The 18,502-nt window shown below is 41.8% G+C and overlaps 1 protein-coding gene across 1 annotated transcript in view; it reads left to right on the plus strand.

The window, feature by feature from the left end:
- The first annotated feature begins 764 nt into the window (after positions 1–764).
- LOC115107488 (nesprin-2-like) overlaps positions 765–18,502 on the plus strand; it is a 217,424-nt gene continuing 199,686 nt past the window's right edge. Inside the window, exons 1-4 of the mRNA XM_065008488.1 lie at positions 765–883; positions 12,102–12,163; positions 15,469–15,564; positions 18,114–18,191. Coding sequence (XP_064864560.1) covers positions 796–883; positions 12,102–12,163; positions 15,469–15,564; positions 18,114–18,191 — 324 coding nt within the window. The 5' untranslated portion in view covers positions 765–795. The remainder of the gene's footprint in view (positions 884–12,101; positions 12,164–15,468; positions 15,565–18,113; positions 18,192–18,502) is intronic.

Genomic DNA, 18,502 nt, shown 5'->3' on the forward strand with positions numbered 1-18,502 from the left:
AATTACAGGGGCGCCAGAGGGGCTCAGTTCCCCTGTATGAGACGTTAACTCCCCTCAGAAAAAAAGGGCAAATTCAGCCAGAGAGGTTAGGGAAGTTCCCCTTACCTCTGGTGTTCACACATCTGAAAGGACTGGAAAGGTGTAAGCAATAGATGGCACCACCTAGTCCTCCAATTGGCTAAGTGGAGCTTTGTGGACCGTGTACATGGAGCGGGAGGTCCTTACAAGCAGGGTTTAGGAGCTGAAATGGAATACGATTTATTTTTTACCAGAACACAGTTCTGAAGGACCAGATCCATGATTCATGGTTAATGATATCAGTGCACGTCACTGTAGCTTATATAGGCTGTTGCTCTTTCTTTTGGACAAACATTTATAGCCAGGTACGTGTTTTCAGTGTTGAACCCATGTGTATATGTTTTTTGTGTACTTAAGCTATGTTAGTATGTACCTGTATATTGGTGAATTTTTTGTAATCTTTCTTCTCAGACGTGGATTGTTTTTCAGCTTGCTGCAACTCATATTGTATTACATTTCTTTATTTGGCCTGCTTGTTGCTACTGTATATTCACAGTGGTGACACCATGTCTATTTAAATGTACTAGTGGTATACAGTATGTGTACACAGTACTCTCCTCGGAGCCCACTAGGTTGATGTGTGTGTGATTAATGAAAGTGTGTTATATACAGAAAATATATTTCAGATTCTTTATTGTCCTGTGTGCCTTGCTATCTCCACAGAGCACCAGCATGCTGCCAGGACTCACCGGGTGATCGGTTCCCCTTTCTGGAGATATGGCGTCAGGGCTAAACCCAGAGGAAGCCCCTCTGGACGATGGAGCCATCCCCTTGGATATTGATAACGTCCACATGCTACTGCAAGGTCAGTCCACAGACAGAAGGGGTAACACAGACACGTCACAGGGGCAATAAAGATTAAGCATTCGTTCAGAATGTTTTCTCGCCACCAAATATGGTAGTGAGAGGAAGTCCAGTCGCGGGTAGTGGGAGAGGATGGAACTTGGTGAAATTGGGCCGACATTCTTCGAATTTTCTCATCGATGAAACATCTGATCTCAATACATTTTTCTGTTCCCAAAACTAGAATATGTTATGAGAAATTGCGTTGTTTAGGAGTGCAAGTTCGAATTGAGTAGATGTTCCCTAATGGAAATATACAAATACAGTTGAAGTCAGAAGTTTCCATACACCTTAGCCAAATACATTTAAACTCAGTTTTTCACAATTCCTGACATTTAATCCTAGTAAAAATTCCCTGTCTTAGGTCAGTTAGGATAACCACTTTATTTTAAGAATGTAAAATGTCAGAATAATAGTAGAGAGAAGGATTTATTTCAGCTATTATTTATTTCATCACATTCCCAGTGGGTCAGAAGTTTACATACACTCAATTAGTATTTGGTAGCATTGCCTTTAAATTGTTTAACTTGGGTCAAAAGTTTCAGGTAGCCTTCCATAAGCTTCCCACAATAAGTTGGGTGAATTTTGTCCCCTTCCTCCTGACAGCTGGTGTAACTAAGCCAGGTTTGTAGGCCTCCTTGCTCGCACATGCTTTTTCAGTTCTGCCCACACATTTTCTATAGGATTGACGCCAGGGCTTTGTGATGACCACTCCAATGCCTTGACTTTGTTGGCCATTTTGCCACAACTTTGGAAGTATGCTTGAGGCCGTTGTCCATTTGGAAGACCAATTGCAACCAAGCTTTAACTTCCTGACTGATGTCTTGAGATGTTGCTTCAATATATCCACATAATCTATTTTGTGAAGTGCACCAGTCCCTGCTGCAGCAGAGCACCTCCACAACATGATGCTGCCACCCCTGTGCTTCACGGTTGGGATGGTGTTCTTCGGCTTGCAAGCCTCCCCCTTTTTCCTCCAAACATAACATGGTCATTATGGCCAACAGTTCCATTTTTGTTTCATCGAACCAGAGGACATAACTCCAAAAAGTATGTTCTTTGTCTCCATGTGCTGTTGCAAACCGTAGTCTGGCTTTTATATGGCGGGTTTGTAGCAGTGGCTGCTTCCTTGCTGAGTGGCCTTTCAGGTTATGTCGATATAGGACTCGTTTTACTGTGGATATAGATACTTTTGTACCTGTTTCCTCCAGCATCTTCACAAGGTCCTTTGCTGTTGTTCTGGGATTGATCTGCACTTTTCGCACCAAAGTACATTCATCTCCAGGAGACGGAACGCTGCGTGGTCCAATGGTGTTTATACTTGAATACTATTGTTTGTACAGATGAACGTGGTACCTTCAGGCGTTTGGAAATTGCTCCCAAGGATGAACCAGGTCTTGTCTGATTTCTTTTTATTTTCCCATGATGTTAAGCAAAGAGGCATTGAATTTGAATGTAGGCCTTGAAATACATCCACAGGTACACCTCCAATTGACTCAAATTATGTCAATTAACCTATTAGAAGCTTCTAAAGCCATGACATCATTTTTGGGGATTTTGAATTTTCCAAGCTATTTTCCAGATATTGAGAAAGGACAGTTTTGAGGGTTGTGGGGTGCCTCAGAACCATGGTTCTGAGCCCCCGAAAGTGACCATCCCTTCGGCGAATGATTTGGTGGTTTTTCAGCCCCGGGGAGGTCCTGGCTTTTGATCCCAGTCCCCCAAGGCATCGTCAACTTATTGTATGCAAACTTCTGACCCACTGGAATTGTGATACAGTGAATTATAAGTTAAATAATCTGTCTGTAAACAATTGTTGGAGAAATTACTTGTGTCATGCACGAAGTAGATGTCCTAACCGACTTGCCAAAACTATAGTTTTTTAACAAAACATTTGTGGAGTGGTTGAAAAATGAGTTTTAATGACTCCAACCTAAGTGTATGTAAACTTCCGACTTCAACTGTACATGCTAAATACAATGCACCAATAAGATCTCGCTTGTTTGGGTTTGCCCACCTCCTTGCTTGTTCTGCCCACCTCCTTGCTTGTTCTGCCCACCTCCTTGCTTGCTCTGCCCACCTCCTTGCTTGCTCTGCCCAACATGCTTTATTTCTCCTACAGTTAACAGCACAGATGAACTATCTTTGTTTAGTTATACACAGTAATGTGAGACTCAAATTAGTGAAATTATATTTAGTGCACTGCACTAAAATATAAACGCAATATGTACAGTGTTGGTTCCATGTTTCATGAGCTGAAATAAAACATAAATTTGTTTACATCCCTGTTGGAGAGCATTTCCCCTAAGTCAAGATAATCCTCTCACCTGACAGCTGTACCATGTACAAAAAATGTAATTAAACAGCATGATCATTACACAGGTGCACCTTGTGTTCGGGGCAATAAAACGCAAATCTAAAATGTGCAGTTTTGTCATACAACACAATGCCACAGATGCCATAGTTTCAAGTTTTGAGGTAGCGTGCAATTCGCATGCTGACTGCAGGAATGTCCCCGGAGATGTTGCCAGAGACTTTAATGAAAATCTCTCTACCATAAGCCACCTCCAACTTCTTCTTTTTAGACAGTTTGGCAGTACATCCAACCAGCCTCACAACTATAGACCACGTGTATCCACACCAGCCCAGGACCTCCACATCCGGCTTCTTCACCTGCGGGATCATCTGAGATCAGCCACAGCTGATGGATGGAACAGCTGATGGAACTGTGGGTCTGCACAACTGAAGAATTTCTGCACAAACTGTCAGAAACCGTCTCAGGGAAGCTCTTCTGCGTGCTCGTCGTCCTCACCAGGGTCTTGACCTGACTGCAGTTCGGTGTTGTAACCGACTTGACTGGGAAAATGCTCACCTTCCATGGCCACTGGCACGTTGAAGAAGTGAGCTCTTCATGGATGAATCCCGGTTTCAACCGTACCGGGCAGATGGCAGACAGCATGTATGGCATTGTGTGGGCGAGCAGTTTGCTGATGTCAAGGTGTTGAACAGTGTGCCCCATGGTGGGGTTATGGTATGGGCAGGCATAAGCTATGTACAACAAACACAATTGCACTTTAACGATGGTAATTTGAGTGCACAGAGATCCTAAGAACCATTGTCGTGCCATTCATCTGCAGCCATCACCTCATATTTCAGCACAATGTCGCAAGGATCTGTACACAATTCCTGAAAGCTGAAAATGACCCAGTTTTTCCATGGTCTGTATACTCACCAGACATGTCACCCATTGAGCATGTTTGGGATGCTCTGGATTGATGTGTACGACAGCATTTTCCAGTTCCCACAAATATCCAGCAAATTCGCACAGCCATTGAAGAGGAGTGAGACAACATCCCACAGGCCACAATCAATAGCCTGACACTGACTGGTTTTCTTATCTACGCTCCTACTTAAAAAAAGGTATCTGTGACCAACAGATGCATATCTCTATTCCCAGTCATGTGAAATCCATAGAGTATGGCCTAATGAGTTTATTTCAATTGACTAATGTCCTTATATGAACTGTAACAGTAAAATCTTTGAAATTGTTGCATGTGCATTCAGAAATATTCAGACCCCCTTCACTTTTTACACATTTTGTTATGTGTTATCTGTTATTATAAAATTGTCCACCCCCCCTCATCAATCTACACACAATACCCCATAAGGACAAATCAAAAACAGGTTTTTAGAAATGTTTGCAAATGTATTAAAAATGAAATAATTTTAACCCTTTACTCAGTACTTTGTTGAAGAGCCTTTGGCAGTGATTACAGTCTCGATTCTTCTTCGGCATGAAGCTTGGCACGCCTGCACTTGGGGAGTTTCTCTCATTCTTCTCTGCAGATCCCCTCAAGCTCTGTCAGGTTGGATGGGGAATGTTGCTGCACAGCTATTTTCAGGTCTCTCCAGAGATGTTTGATTGGGTTCAGGGTTCAGTCTGAGGTCCTGCGTGCTCTGGATTAGGTTTTCATCAAGCATCTCTCTGTACTTTGATCCGTTCATCTTTCCCTCAATCCTGACTAGTCTCCCATGATGCTGCTACCACCATGCTTCACCGTAGGGATGGTGCCAGGTTTCCTCCAGATGTGACGCTTGGCATTGAGTCCAAAGAGTTCTATCTTGTTTCTCATGGTCTAAGAGTCCTTTCGGTGCATTTTGGCAAACTCCAAGCGGGCTGACATGTACCTTTTACTGATGAGGGGAATCTGTCTGGCCACTCTACCATAAATTACTGATTGGTGGAGTGCTTCAGAGATTTCTATCCTTCTAAAGTTCTTTCATCTCTACAGATGAATGCTGGAGCTCTGTCAGTGACCATCGGGTCCTTGGCTAAGTCCCTTCTCCCCCGATTGCTCAGTTTGGCTGGGTGGCCAGCTCTAGGAAGAATCTTGGTGGTTCCAAACTTCTTCCATTTAAGAATGATGGAGGCCACTGTGTTCTTGGTACCCTTCCCCAGATCTGTCCTTCGACACAATCCTGTTTCGGAGTTCTACGGACAATTTCTTCAACCTCTTGGCTTGGTTTTTGCTCTGACATGCACTGTCAACTGTGGGACCTTTTATATAGACAGGTGTGTGTGTGCCTTTCCAAATCATGTCCAATCAATTGAATTTACCACAGGTAGACTTCAATCAAGTTGTAGAAATATCTCAAGAATGATCAATGGAAACAAGAGCACGTGAGCTCATTTTTGAATCTCATATCAAAGGGATATGAATACTGAATACTTACGTAAATACGTTTTAATTTGACATTTTTAATAAATTTGCAAAAATGTCTAAACCTGTTTTTGCTTTGTCATTATGGAGACTTTGTGTGTAGATTGATGAGGACATGTTTTCATTTTAATACATTTTTGAATAAGGCTGTAACATAACAAAATGTGGAAAAAGTGAAGGGGTCTAAATACTGTCTGAATGCAATGTATATTTTTGTTCATTGTAAATGTGCATAATTTGCTTGGGATTGGATTCACTTCTTATTTTGTATTGATTGACCTACATCAGGGAAGGCCCTCGAATCAACCCCCCCCCCCCCCCCCCGCCCCAAAGAAAAACTCAGCCAGGGACTCAACTTACTGTTGCGAGATAGAATAGTAGAATACACGAGGTGCAATTTCGAAATTTGGTTGTGCATCAGCAGTTCTCTCTGGTTATGTCAGTCACTGATAGTCAGTCAATTAGCCCATGTCAGCTAACATTTTTTAGATTGCTAAGTTAGTTTAGCGACCAGCTATCTAAACTTGTTATCCTGGTATGGATGTGGGTACGCAGACCCGATAGCAACTGCGGCCCCTCATGATGACTTCAGTTTTTGTTGTGGCCCCCATCAAAGTTGCCCCTACCTGACAAACATGATTTAATTCCCCCTTGGCACTTGTGTAAATCTGAGAGGATTGGATAATATGGAGAATATTACACCTCAGTGAGAAAAGTGGAGCTACTACCATATTACTAATACCTATCCAATTAGTTCAGTGCCTAGGGATGATGGGTTGTTTCTGGACAGGGCTGAAGTCACATGTTTATCACTGTTTCATACATCCCCCAAAAAGCCCTTACGCCAATACTTTCTTGTAGAGCTCAAAGCCTCTCAAATACCTATAGATCTCTCACTGCCTTGAGATGAAGGCTAGGGATCTCTCTCTCTCTCTATCTCCCTTTCTCTTTTTTTATGTCTCAGTGGCTCAGTTGAACTCTTCTGTGTGGTCTGGACTCGGCCAAAGCAGACACTACTCCCTGGCACATGGTTGCCAGGCTATGAGGTATTTGCTATGACCACGAGGTGGTCGGTGTGTGGGGATAGTCATTCTGAGTCACGGTTGTGTCTAAGATAATCTTTGTGTCTAAGGTGATGCCATTTAATATTCATTTCATTTTTTTTATACAGGTAAGTCAATTAACAACAAATTCTTATTTCAAATGATGACCTGTCAAACAGCAATAAACACATCAATAAACAACAATGACATAATACAACAATGACACAATGCATATCTATATACACAATACATGAAAAGCAAAACACATTCTTCAGTAAAATGGCCCTCTAACATCCGACTGAATTTCCCTATCGGCACCAAATCCACCAACTTGAAGGACTTTTGGAGATCATTCCACATGATGCAACACTTCATTCTGCATATTGAATTTCAATGTCTCAGGGCTTCCGTGAAGATGTATACCTTGTGAATACACCCCAGCAAATTAGGCCCTTTCCCGATCTGGGTAGAAGTTGCCCGTAAGGACCTACACAGAGCTAGGATCAGATTACACTCCTCCAGGGGGAAAAAATGTGAAAATGACCGTAGGTCAGTATCTAGCAGCAACTTCAACTGCTTTTACATCAAACCTGTAAAACAGGCAAAACACTGCCATAACCGGCTTTATACAAACAAGCAAGAGTGCCAATGTAATACTTTGCTTTCTTAGACAAACACTCTGACTGAGAAATAACTTGTCTCTTTACAAGCTATATTTACGGATCTGCACTATGAGTTATACACTCTTGAGTTTCCCATGCAATGTTGTGCCAGGGTCAAACAACTGAACGTTTGACAGTTTGCTAATAATGGTTGGATGGCTCGAAAGGTTAATGGCAGTTGTTGACGCAATTAAAGATCAAAGTGTTGAGTTGCTGGGTCTGAAAAATGTCTGGTTGTTAATGGAGTGGAACTGAAGTTAAAGGTTAGACTCGGTCTCATTGCCATGAGCAGCACAGCAGATATTGAGATGAGCGAGATGGAAGACTTCACTCTGACACGGTCACACACAGTATCTGCGCATGTGCACAGATTCGCTTCACCATGTTCACAGCGTGGTAGCCAGGGCACCATAGCAGCTGAGAAGTTGTACCCACTATTCTATTTACATACTGCATCTACATCATATCGCTGAGTCTAGAATGAGTGAGGAAACTAATCAATTAAAGAGAAATTGCAGAAAGGCAGAGCGGAAGTGGGAAAAGTCAAAGGTCCATAATGATATTCTGAGAGAGCAACTTGACATATACAGTACCAGTCAAAGGTTTGGACATACCTACTCATTCAAGGGGTTTTCTTAATTTTTTTTACATTGTAGAAAAATAGTGAAGACATCAACACTATTAAATAACACATGGAATCATGTAGTTATCAAAAACAGTGTTAAACAAATCAAATAATATTTGAGATTCTTCAAAGTAGCCACCTTCTGCCTTGATGACAGCTTTGCACGCTCTTGGCATTCTTTCAACCAGCTTCATGAGGTAGTCACCTGGAATGCATTTCAATTAACAGGTGTGCCTCATTAAAAGTAAAAGAAATTATGCATTTGAGCCAAGCAGTTGCGTTGTGACAAGGTAGGGGTGGTATACCAAAAACCATCAAGCGCTATGATGAAACTAGCTCTCATGAGGATCGCCACAGGAAAGGAAGATCCAGAGTTACCTCTGCTGCAGATGGTAAGTTCATTACAGTTACCAGCCTCAGAAATTGCAGCCCAAATAAATGCTTCACAGAGTACAAGTAACAGACACATCTCAACATCAATTGTTCAGAGGAGACTGAGTGAATCAGGCCTCCATGGTCGAATTGCTGCAAAGAAACCACTACTAAAGGACACCAATAATAAGACGAGACTTGCTTGGGCCAAGAAACACGAGAAATTGACATTAGACCTGTGGAAATCTGTCCTTTGGTCTGATGAGTGCAAATTTCAGGTTTTTGGTTCCAACAGCTGTGTCTATGAGACGCAAAGTAGGTGAACGGATTATCTCTGTATGTGTGGTTCCCACTGTGAAGCATGGAAGAGGAGGAGTGATGGTGTGGGTGTGCTTTGCTGGTGACACTGTCTGCGATTTATTTAGAATTCAAGACACACTTGACCAGTATGGCTACCACAACATTTTGCAGCGATCCAATGTGGTTTGCGCTTAGTGGGACTATCATTTGTTTTCTACAGGACAATGACCCAAAACACACCTCCAGGCTGTGTAAGGGCTGTTTGACAAAGAAGGAGAGTGATGGAATATGTTGCATCAGATAACCTGGCCTCCACAATCACCCAACCTCAACCCAATTGAGATGATTTGGGATTAGTTGGACTGCAGACTGAAGGAAAAGCATCTAACAAGTGCTCAGCATATGTGGGAACTCCTTCAAGATTGAAGCTGGTTGAGAGAATGCCAAGAGTGTGCAAGCTGTCATCACGGCAAAGGGTGACTACTTTGAAGAATATAAAATCTAAAATGTATTTTGATTTGTTTAACACTTTTTTGGTTACTACATCAAATAAAATGTTATGTGTCACATGCACCAAATACAACAGGTTACAGTTAAATGCTTACAAGCCCTAACCAATAATGCAGTTTAAAAGTTTAAAAAAATAAAGAGCATGATTCCGTATGAGTTATTTCATAGTTTTGATGTATTCTCTATTATTTTACAATGTAGAAAATAGTAAAAATAAAGAAAATCCCTTGAAATAGTAGGTGTGTCTAAACCTTCACTGGTACTGCATAACAAGGCAATTTGAAATGCCAGACGGTGTACAGATCGTCGTAGGTGGAAGAAGGAGAGGACCAAGGTGCAGCCTGGTAAACAAAATAACAACGAGGAATAACGAGACCCGAAACAGTTCTGTCAGGTGATACAGAAAACAACTACCCACAACTCAAGGGCGAAACAAGGCTGCCTAAGTATGGTTCTCAATCAGAGACAATGATTGACAGCTGCCTCTGATTGGGAACCATACCAGGCCAAACACATAGAAATACAAACATAGAACAAAACAGAATACCCACTCACATCACACCCTGACCAAACTAAAAATAGAAACATACAAAGCAATCTACAGTCAGGGCGGGACAGACAGGATCATTTGTCTAACTTGATCAGTGTAACTTGACAGCACTCTTCTCGGCCATTGATGGCCTGATAAATCCTACCCCCGCAAATGTATGTGAACTTTCCTCCACGTCTAAATGGGATGAGTTTGCGACATATTTCAGAGATAAAAGAACACACGTTAGGCTGGGTATCAGTCAAGTAAGACCTGATGAGAAGTTTGATATGTGTCCTAGCCTACCACGCAAAGGCACTATGGATCTATTTTCCCTGGTTGATACAGACGTGCTCAGGAAAGTGATATCACAACTTAAGCATTCTACCTGCCTTCTTGAACATATTCCCTCCACCTTCTACAAAACAGTTTTTAATTGCATTTCTGAAGAATTGCGAGCTATTGTTAATCACTCCCTGTTCACAGGCACTTTCCCCACTGCACTAAGAAAACTGCTATGGTGAAACCCTTTCTGAAGAAAAGTATTCTAGATTCTTCAGCTCTTAGATATTTTCAGCCAATCTCCAACCTTCCATTCTTAAGCAAAATGTACATTTCTGTGTCGCCAGAGGATTTTAGCTCTACGGATAAATTATTAGACCGTATTAGTGATTTAAATACTTGGATGGCTCACAACTTCCTCCAGTGAAATCAAGACAAGACCGAGGTACTTATTGTTGGAGCCAAACCACAGAGAGAGAATCTGGCCGCACATTTTAATTCACGGGCAATAAAGGTGTTATTTTAGATTCTGAACTTAATTTCAAATTGCACGTTAGGAATGTGACCAAAATAGCTTTTACCACCTGAGGAACATTGCCAAGGTGCGGCCGTTTCTCTCTCAGACTGCTACAGAGAGGCTTGACTACTGTAATGCTCTCCTGTCTGGTCTACCCAAGAAAGCCATTGGCAAAACATACTGGTTTTAAGTTTTCTGCACTGACTGCCTGTGAGTTTAAGAATTCATTTTAAGATTCTTCTATTGGTTTCTAAATCAATCCGTGATTGTACACCCCAATACATGTCAGACATGCTTTTCATTTATATACCCAGTAGGTCCCTCAGGTCCCCTGGTACTGGCCTTTTAACTATCCCAAAGCCTAGGACCAAGAGTTATGGAGAGGCAGCCTTTAGTTACTTTGCTCCCTGACTCTGGAATAGCCTGCTAGAGAACCTGAGGGGTGCCGAAACTGTGGATATATTTAGTATTTCAGTTTTTATTGTTATTATTTTGTTTTTTATCCTCATATGTTTGTTTTGTAGTAATATTCGTTTTTCCTGTGAAGCACATTGCATTCCATGTCTGAAATGTGCTGTATAAATTAATCTTGATTTGATTTGTGTGTCTGCGTCTGCGTGAGAGAGCGAGAGAAAGCTGTCTTGGAGCCTGTCCTGTCATGTAGCACTAAGTGTTGTAGTCTTTTGGCCCTGTCAACCCTTTTTGCCGGTGTGGGTGTGGTTGTGCGTGTGGGTGGGTGGTGTGTGTGTCTTTACATTTTTTGGGATCCTGTCCCGTCATGTATCATGAACACCATGGCCAGATCCCAGACCCAAAGCTGTCTCTAGCTATCCTTAATTAGCACAGGAAGAAACCTTGCCCCACTGTAAGGAATGGTCTGAAGATAACCTCTCGGCAACCACAGAGAAAGAGAGGGAGGGAGAGAGAGAGAGATATTTTGAGTTGTAAGTGGAGTTCCGTGTCTGGTCATAATACTCTGATACTCAAGGAGCGAGGCAGAGAAGAGAGAGACAGACAGACAGACCGAGTGGAGTTTTGTGTCTGGTCATGATCCACTGGGCGGCTTAAGAATGGAGGGTCAACAATTTGAAATGGAGATAGAGGTCCCTGAATACTCTGACTTTGGTAAGTGTAGCCTGAACGGTCGCATACCAATTTGGGTAGCAGTTGTCTAAAGAGCTTTCATGTGTGTTTTTCAGTCTATTTCTGTGAAAGTTATATGGATATTGCATGCATCATATGCATTGGAGAATTTCTGACTGATTCATTCATGTTCATAGTGATTTCACTGATGAACGCATCACACTCGAAGTGTGAACAAGACATACTGTAACATAGTAAATTTATGCTATTTATTAATATATTTCTGCAATATTGACCCTTTTCTTCTATGTTGGAACAAATAACTAATTTCAAATGATTCTTGACTCTTGGGCCAATGTATTCTCTAGCCACCAGTTGTACCACCTATTGTATGTATCCCAAATGGCACCCTATTCCCTACATACCGCACTACTTTTGACCAGAGTCTCATGGGTCTGGTAAAAAGTACTGCACTGTAAATAGGGTGCCATTTGTGATGCAGGTTATGTAATGTAGCACCTTTCTTTTCCCAATAGTGGAGCAAGAACAGATTCAGAAGAGAACCTTCACCAACTGGATCAATGCTCAACTATCTAAGGTGAGTCTAAAGATGGAAAGTCCAGTGTGTGTGTGTGTGCATGTGTGCTTGTGTCTGTGCATGCGTGTGTGTGTCAGGCAACATCAGTCTAAACTGTATAGCAACATTACATCACATGCAATTGAAGTCGGAACTTTACATACACCTTAGCCAAATACATTTAAACTTAGTTTTTCACAATTCCTGACATTTAATCCTTGTAAAAAAATCCCTGTTTTAGGTCAGTTAGGATCACCACTTTATTTTAAGAATGTGAAATGTCAGAATAATAGCAGAGAGAATTATTTATTTCAGCTATTTCTTTCATCACATTCCCAGTGGGTCCGAAGTGTACATTCACTCAATTAGTATTTGGTAGCATTGCCTTTGAATTGTTTAACTTGGGTCAAATGTTTCGGGTAGCCTTCCACAATAAGTTGGGTGACTTTTGGCCCATTCCTCCTGACAGAGCTGGTATAACTAAGTCAGGTTTGTAGGCCTCCTTGCTCGCACACGCTTTTTCAGTTCTGCCCACAAATTTTATATAGGGTTGAGGTCAGGGCTTTGTGATGGCCACTCCAATACCTTGACTTTGTTGTCCTTAAGTCATTTTGCCACAACTTTGGAAGTATGCTTGGAGTCATTGTCCATTCGGAAGACCCATTTGCGACCAAGCTTTAACTTCCTGCCTGACTGATGTCTTGAGATTATTGCTTCAATATATCCACATAATGTTCTATCCTCATGATGCAATCTATTTTGTGAAGTGCACCAGTCCCTCCTGCAGCAAAGCACCCCCACAACATGATGCTGCCTCCCCCCGTGCTTACGGTTCGGATGGTGTTCTTCGGGTTGCAAGCCTCCCCCTTTTTCCTCCAAACATAACGATGGTCATTATGGCCAAGCGGTTCTATTTTTGTTTCATCAGACAAGACGACTTTTCTCCAAAATGTACGATCTTTGTCCCCATGTGCAGTTGCAAACCGTAGTCTGTCTTTTTTATGGTTGTTTTGGAGCAGTGTCTTCTTCCTTGCTGAGTGGCCTTTCAGATTATGTTCATATAGGACTTGTTTTACTGTGGATATAGATACTTTTGTACCTGCTTCCTCCAGCATCTTCACAAGGTCCTTTGCTGTTGTTCTGGGATTGGTTTGCACTTTTCACACCAAATTACATTCATCACGAGGAGACAGAACGTGTCTCCTTCCTGAGCGGTATGACGGCTGTGTGGTCCCATGGTGTTTATACTTAAATACTACTGTTTGTACAGATGAACGTGGTACCTTCAGGCGTTTGGAAATGTCTCCCAAGGATGAACCAACTTTTTTTTCTGAGGTATTGGCTGATTTCTTTTGATTTCACCATGATGTCAAGCATAGAGGCACTGAGTTTGAAGGTAGGCCTTGAAATACATCCACAGGTACACCTCCAGTTGACTCAAATTATGTAAATGAACCTATCAGAAGCTTCAAAAGCCATGACATCATTTTCCAAGCTGTTTAAAGGCACAGTCAACTTAGTGTTTGTAAACTTCTGACCCAATGGAGTTGTGATACAGTGTATTATAAATAAGCTGTCTGTAAAGAATTGTTGGAAAAATTACTTGTGTTGTGCACAAAGTAGATGTCCTAACTGACTTGTCAAAACTATAGTTTGTTAACAAGAAACTTGTGGAGTGGTTGAAAAACGAGTTTTAATGACTTCAACCTAAGTGTATGTAAACTTCCGACTTCAACTGTATATTGTTGCCTGGACAGATATAACTTGTATAGGTTTAAGTTATGAACATAAGAAGTAAGAAGAGAGAAGAGAGACACAGATATCTGGAGATAAATCGTCACAGCTTTCCCTTCCATTGGACTTTCCAAGAGACACTTTTCAACTGAAACATGCTATTTTAAGAGGGATAACCTCACCACTCTCATTTGCAATGCTATTTTAAGATGGATAACCTCACCACTCTCATCTGCAATGCCCTGTCCAAACTTAACAGGTAGCACCACTCGTAAAACATCCCTCGTATAGTCTCTACATGATGCTGTTATGAGTGTCATATACTAGAACTTTATTACCATTCTGTGAGGCCAGCATGCAAGATGCACACGAGACAGCCACGGTTTGGCACAAAGCCAACTTAATAAGCTTCTGTAGATAATTGTTACTGTCATGAGACTACAAAGACACTTCTTGTCAGATCGGTTACTAAAAACTGAAATCAGCTGTCATTACTGTCGAAGGCTTCCATCACTCCGATGTTTTCAGGTTAAAAACATGAGGAGTGTGGCCTGTGTGGTCCTGAGCTTAGTATCCCAGACTCCAGCAAACATGTGTATCAGAGAAGGGTTTGAATCCGACCCACTGCCCCTTTGACTCACAATATCTCCCATCTTTCCTGTTTCCTCTTCACTGTCCTATCTTAATAAATACATAAAAACCCTCCCCCACAGAAATATATAAAGTATATATACAAAACATATATATATATATAACTTCTCCCCAGAGGCGCGACTCGTTTAAAAAAAATATATATATATATATATATATTTTAAACGAGTCACGCCTCTGGGGAGAAGTTGTTAAATCTCTCACTGCACGGAGCTCTGTGACTTGCCTTCACTGTTGTGACGGGCTCATTAGGACATTAGCACTACTAGACAAATGCTGACTCATTGCACAGTGAAGTGAAGGGGGAGGTTGTACGACAGGGGGCTAAAGTATTAATAGAGCCTGGGCAGTGGAGCAGGATAGCAGGTTGTAAGGTGAGCCGACCCCGCTTCCCACCGCCCCTCCCACATCCACGTTGCTCAGCACCAGATTCCAACTACTTCAGTCTCTCATTATAAAAGTGATAACCTGCGATCTATTATATCTTATTACCTCTGTAACAAGACCTATATACTCAAGGCATCTTCACTGATTTAAAATTTTCTGTAGCTTGTATAGAATTATAAACTGGGTGGTTCTAGCCCTGAATGCTGATTGGCTGAAAGTCATGGTATCAGACTGTATACCACTAGTATGACAAAACATTTTGTTTTACTGCTCTAAATACGTTGGTAACCAGTTTATAATACAATCCCCCCCTTCACTTCACAATAAATATAATTTGCTCCAATATGATATCATGTAGGTTCATTGATGTGTTTATAAAAAGTTTGAATAGCATGAAGAGGTAGTGGGTTTTCAGCATCTCTTGTAATATTTCGGATCAGCCAATCTGAGCCTAGCTAACAATGATCATGAAGTTGTCTATCCACCCAAGTCATCATATGAGTTACAGTACCTCATGGATTATAATAGAGATGTTGTTCTTTGTGTTGTCCCAGAGGAGCCCTCCCACAACAGTGCTGGACCTGTTCTCTGACCTTAGAGATGGCGCTCGCCTCCTTGACCTGCTCGAGGTGATGAGCGGCCAGCGCATGGTGAGTGACCCCCCATGAAAGGGTTAAGTTTAGGGTTAGTATAGGGGTCAGGCTTAGGGTTAAGGTTGGGGTTAGTGGTAGGGATGTAACGATTCACCAATACCCATCGGTGCTCGTTTCAAATGTACGAGTGCATCTCTCTGCGGGACCCCAAACCGATCCAAATGTAGCATGCGTCGATCAGAAAATAGATTCAAACATTCTAAATTGCTGGTTCAGTAACATTCTTTGCTAAAATTACTTTCTTTCTACCCTCCGAACAGACCTCTCTTCTTTTGTGACAACTGTGTCCTCTTCTTCAGTGTCGAACTAAGCCTGTAATTATGTTGACAGTCATTGATTGACATGTTATTTTGCAGATCAAACAACCCTAGGCAATATCAGTAGCCTAGTAAAATTGCTTGTGCTGACCAATGAGAGGTAGGCCTATTCCTGATCTGGCACATCTGCACGTCACCTTCAGCATTCAAATGTTTGTTAAATGGCTTGTGCAATATGAGGCTTTATTAGTGAGTGACAACCAATGTAATTTGCTAGGTAATTCTTTCTTCACATTTTCAAACAGTACATTTTTTTCACAACAATACATTTGGGTGAGGTTATTTTCTCGCCTTGTTTCACTTTACCATTTAACCAACGTTCAGCCAAATAACAACACATGTCAAATACAGGTAGCCTAGTCAAATGATTAACATCCAATCATATTAACCGTTTTTCTCGCGCGGGAAACCTTCACAGACATTTAGAAACGAAACATGACAATTTGAAAAATGAGCCACGGGAGTTTTTTGAGCGAGAATAAAGACGACTTTTGAATATTAAGACGTATAAAACCATCAGATGCCATTAATAAGAAAGGTCTAGAAGCGTCTTTATATGGTGAGCTACCGAGTGGCTAGGACAGGTAAACCCCATACTATTGTGGAGGACTTAATTCTTCCTGCTGCCGTGGATATGGCTGGGACAATGCTGGGGGAAAAGGCCCAAAAAATACACAGACAATGCCTTCATCAAACAACGCTGTTTCACGACGCATCAGTGACATGGCAGGAGATGTTTTGAAACAATTACTGCTTCACATACAAGCTAGTGATTTATATGCGTTACAGCGGATGAGTCAACAGACGTGGTGGGCCTGGCACAGCTCCTGGTATATGTCCGTTACGTTTATGGGGGGTCAATGGAAACCAGGACAACATGAGAGGATATTTTTAAAGTACTGGACAGCTTTGTGACATCAAATGGACTTTGGCGGTCAAGATGTATTAGGTATCTGTACTGATAGCGCAAAAGCCATGACAGGGAGACATAGTGGAGTGGTAGGCACTTGCAAGCAGTTGCTCCCGATGCCACTTGGGTACACTGCAGCATCCACGGAGAGGCTCTTGCTGTCAAGGGAATGCTTGACAGCTTGAAAGACGTTTTGGACACTACAGTGAAAATAGTAACTTTCTTAAAGCAAGGCTCCTGAACTCTCGTGTAATTTCTGCATTATGCAACGGTACGGGCATCGACCATATCGCAACAAATCCTTTCAAACTGAAATGTATCATTCCTGTATCGTGTTGGAGCCCATGGACTAGATACATATCAAATCATCTTGAAAGGGAAAGAAGCACATTCCTAGTTAGTGGATAGTTAGTTGAAATGACAGTTGAACATCTACAAACCATTGACAGTATTTGGACTATCCAAAATACAGTGATAGCAGATTTGTATTATTTTATTTATACATTTTATAAATATAACCTTGAAATAAGGGATCCCTTTTTTCGAGGGAGACCTGGCAGCTTACAGTACAATTCATGAAGTCATCGTACATGGTAAAGTGGACAAGAAGGTAGCCCTTACACCACAAGGGACATCCAGTAACAGTCCTGAGAGGCTGTAGCACTACTGACTTTCACTGGCCCTGTATGGCTCAGTTGGTAGAGCATAGCAATTACAACACCATGATTGTGGGTTTGATTCCCACTGGGGCCACCCATAGGGAAATGTATTCACTCATGACTAAGTTGCTTTGGATGAAAGTGTCTGCTAAATTGAATATATTATTGTCTGAGTTCCAGGCTGGCTATGTTGCAGTCGCCTGCCAGATCTCACCCTTACTAAAAAAGGCCGTTTTAAAAGTGCACTAACTGCAGTCGACTGTGGTATTTTGGACGCAGTAATTTCAGAATAACTGCAGTGTACTGCAGTTGAACTGCAGTTATACTGCACTCTAATAACAGCAGTTACACTGCAAAATTACAGCAGTAAAATGTCATTTTGGACTTAGTATCTGAAACATACTGCAGTTATACTGCACTTACCCTTCCGGGATAGGTGATATCAGCTAACCATATCATATAATATAACAATCGGTGCCTGACTGTGTAGTAGATTAACTGGTATGCAATCATTTGTTGATCCACGTTGCACGACTGCAATGTATTCGGCCTGGAACGCAACCGATCTTTCCCTCTAATTCGGGACTGATTCACTCAGGGTCGGGGCTACAGGTTGTTTTGGGATTCAGGGAACATGTTGATTTTTTGTTTTTCCCACAGAAACGGGAGAGGGGCCACGGGTTTTTCCAGCACAGGGGTAACATTCAGACAGCCTTGGACTTCCTCAAGAAGAAATCGGTAAGAGCGGATGTATGAGAAGAATCTGATTAGGCAGAGAAATTATGCCAAATGAATGATACATTTTATAAATATAATAATACATTAGATGTTTTTTTACCCCAATTTCATGGTATCCAATTGTTAGTAGCTACTATCTTGTCTCATCGCTACAACTCCCGTACGGGCTCGGGAGGTTGAAAGTCATGCGTCCTCCGATACACAACCCAACCAAGCCGCACTGCTTCTTAACACAGCGCGCATCCAACCCGTAAGCCAGCTGCACCAATGTGTCGGAGGAAACACCGTGCACCTGGCAACCTTGGTTAGCG

The sequence above is a fragment of the Oncorhynchus nerka genome, linkage group LG24, assembly GCF_034236695.1.
Source record: "Oncorhynchus nerka isolate Pitt River linkage group LG24, Oner_Uvic_2.0, whole genome shotgun sequence".
In the NCBI taxonomy this organism is placed as follows: Eukaryota; Metazoa; Chordata; class Actinopteri; order Salmoniformes; family Salmonidae; genus Oncorhynchus; species Oncorhynchus nerka.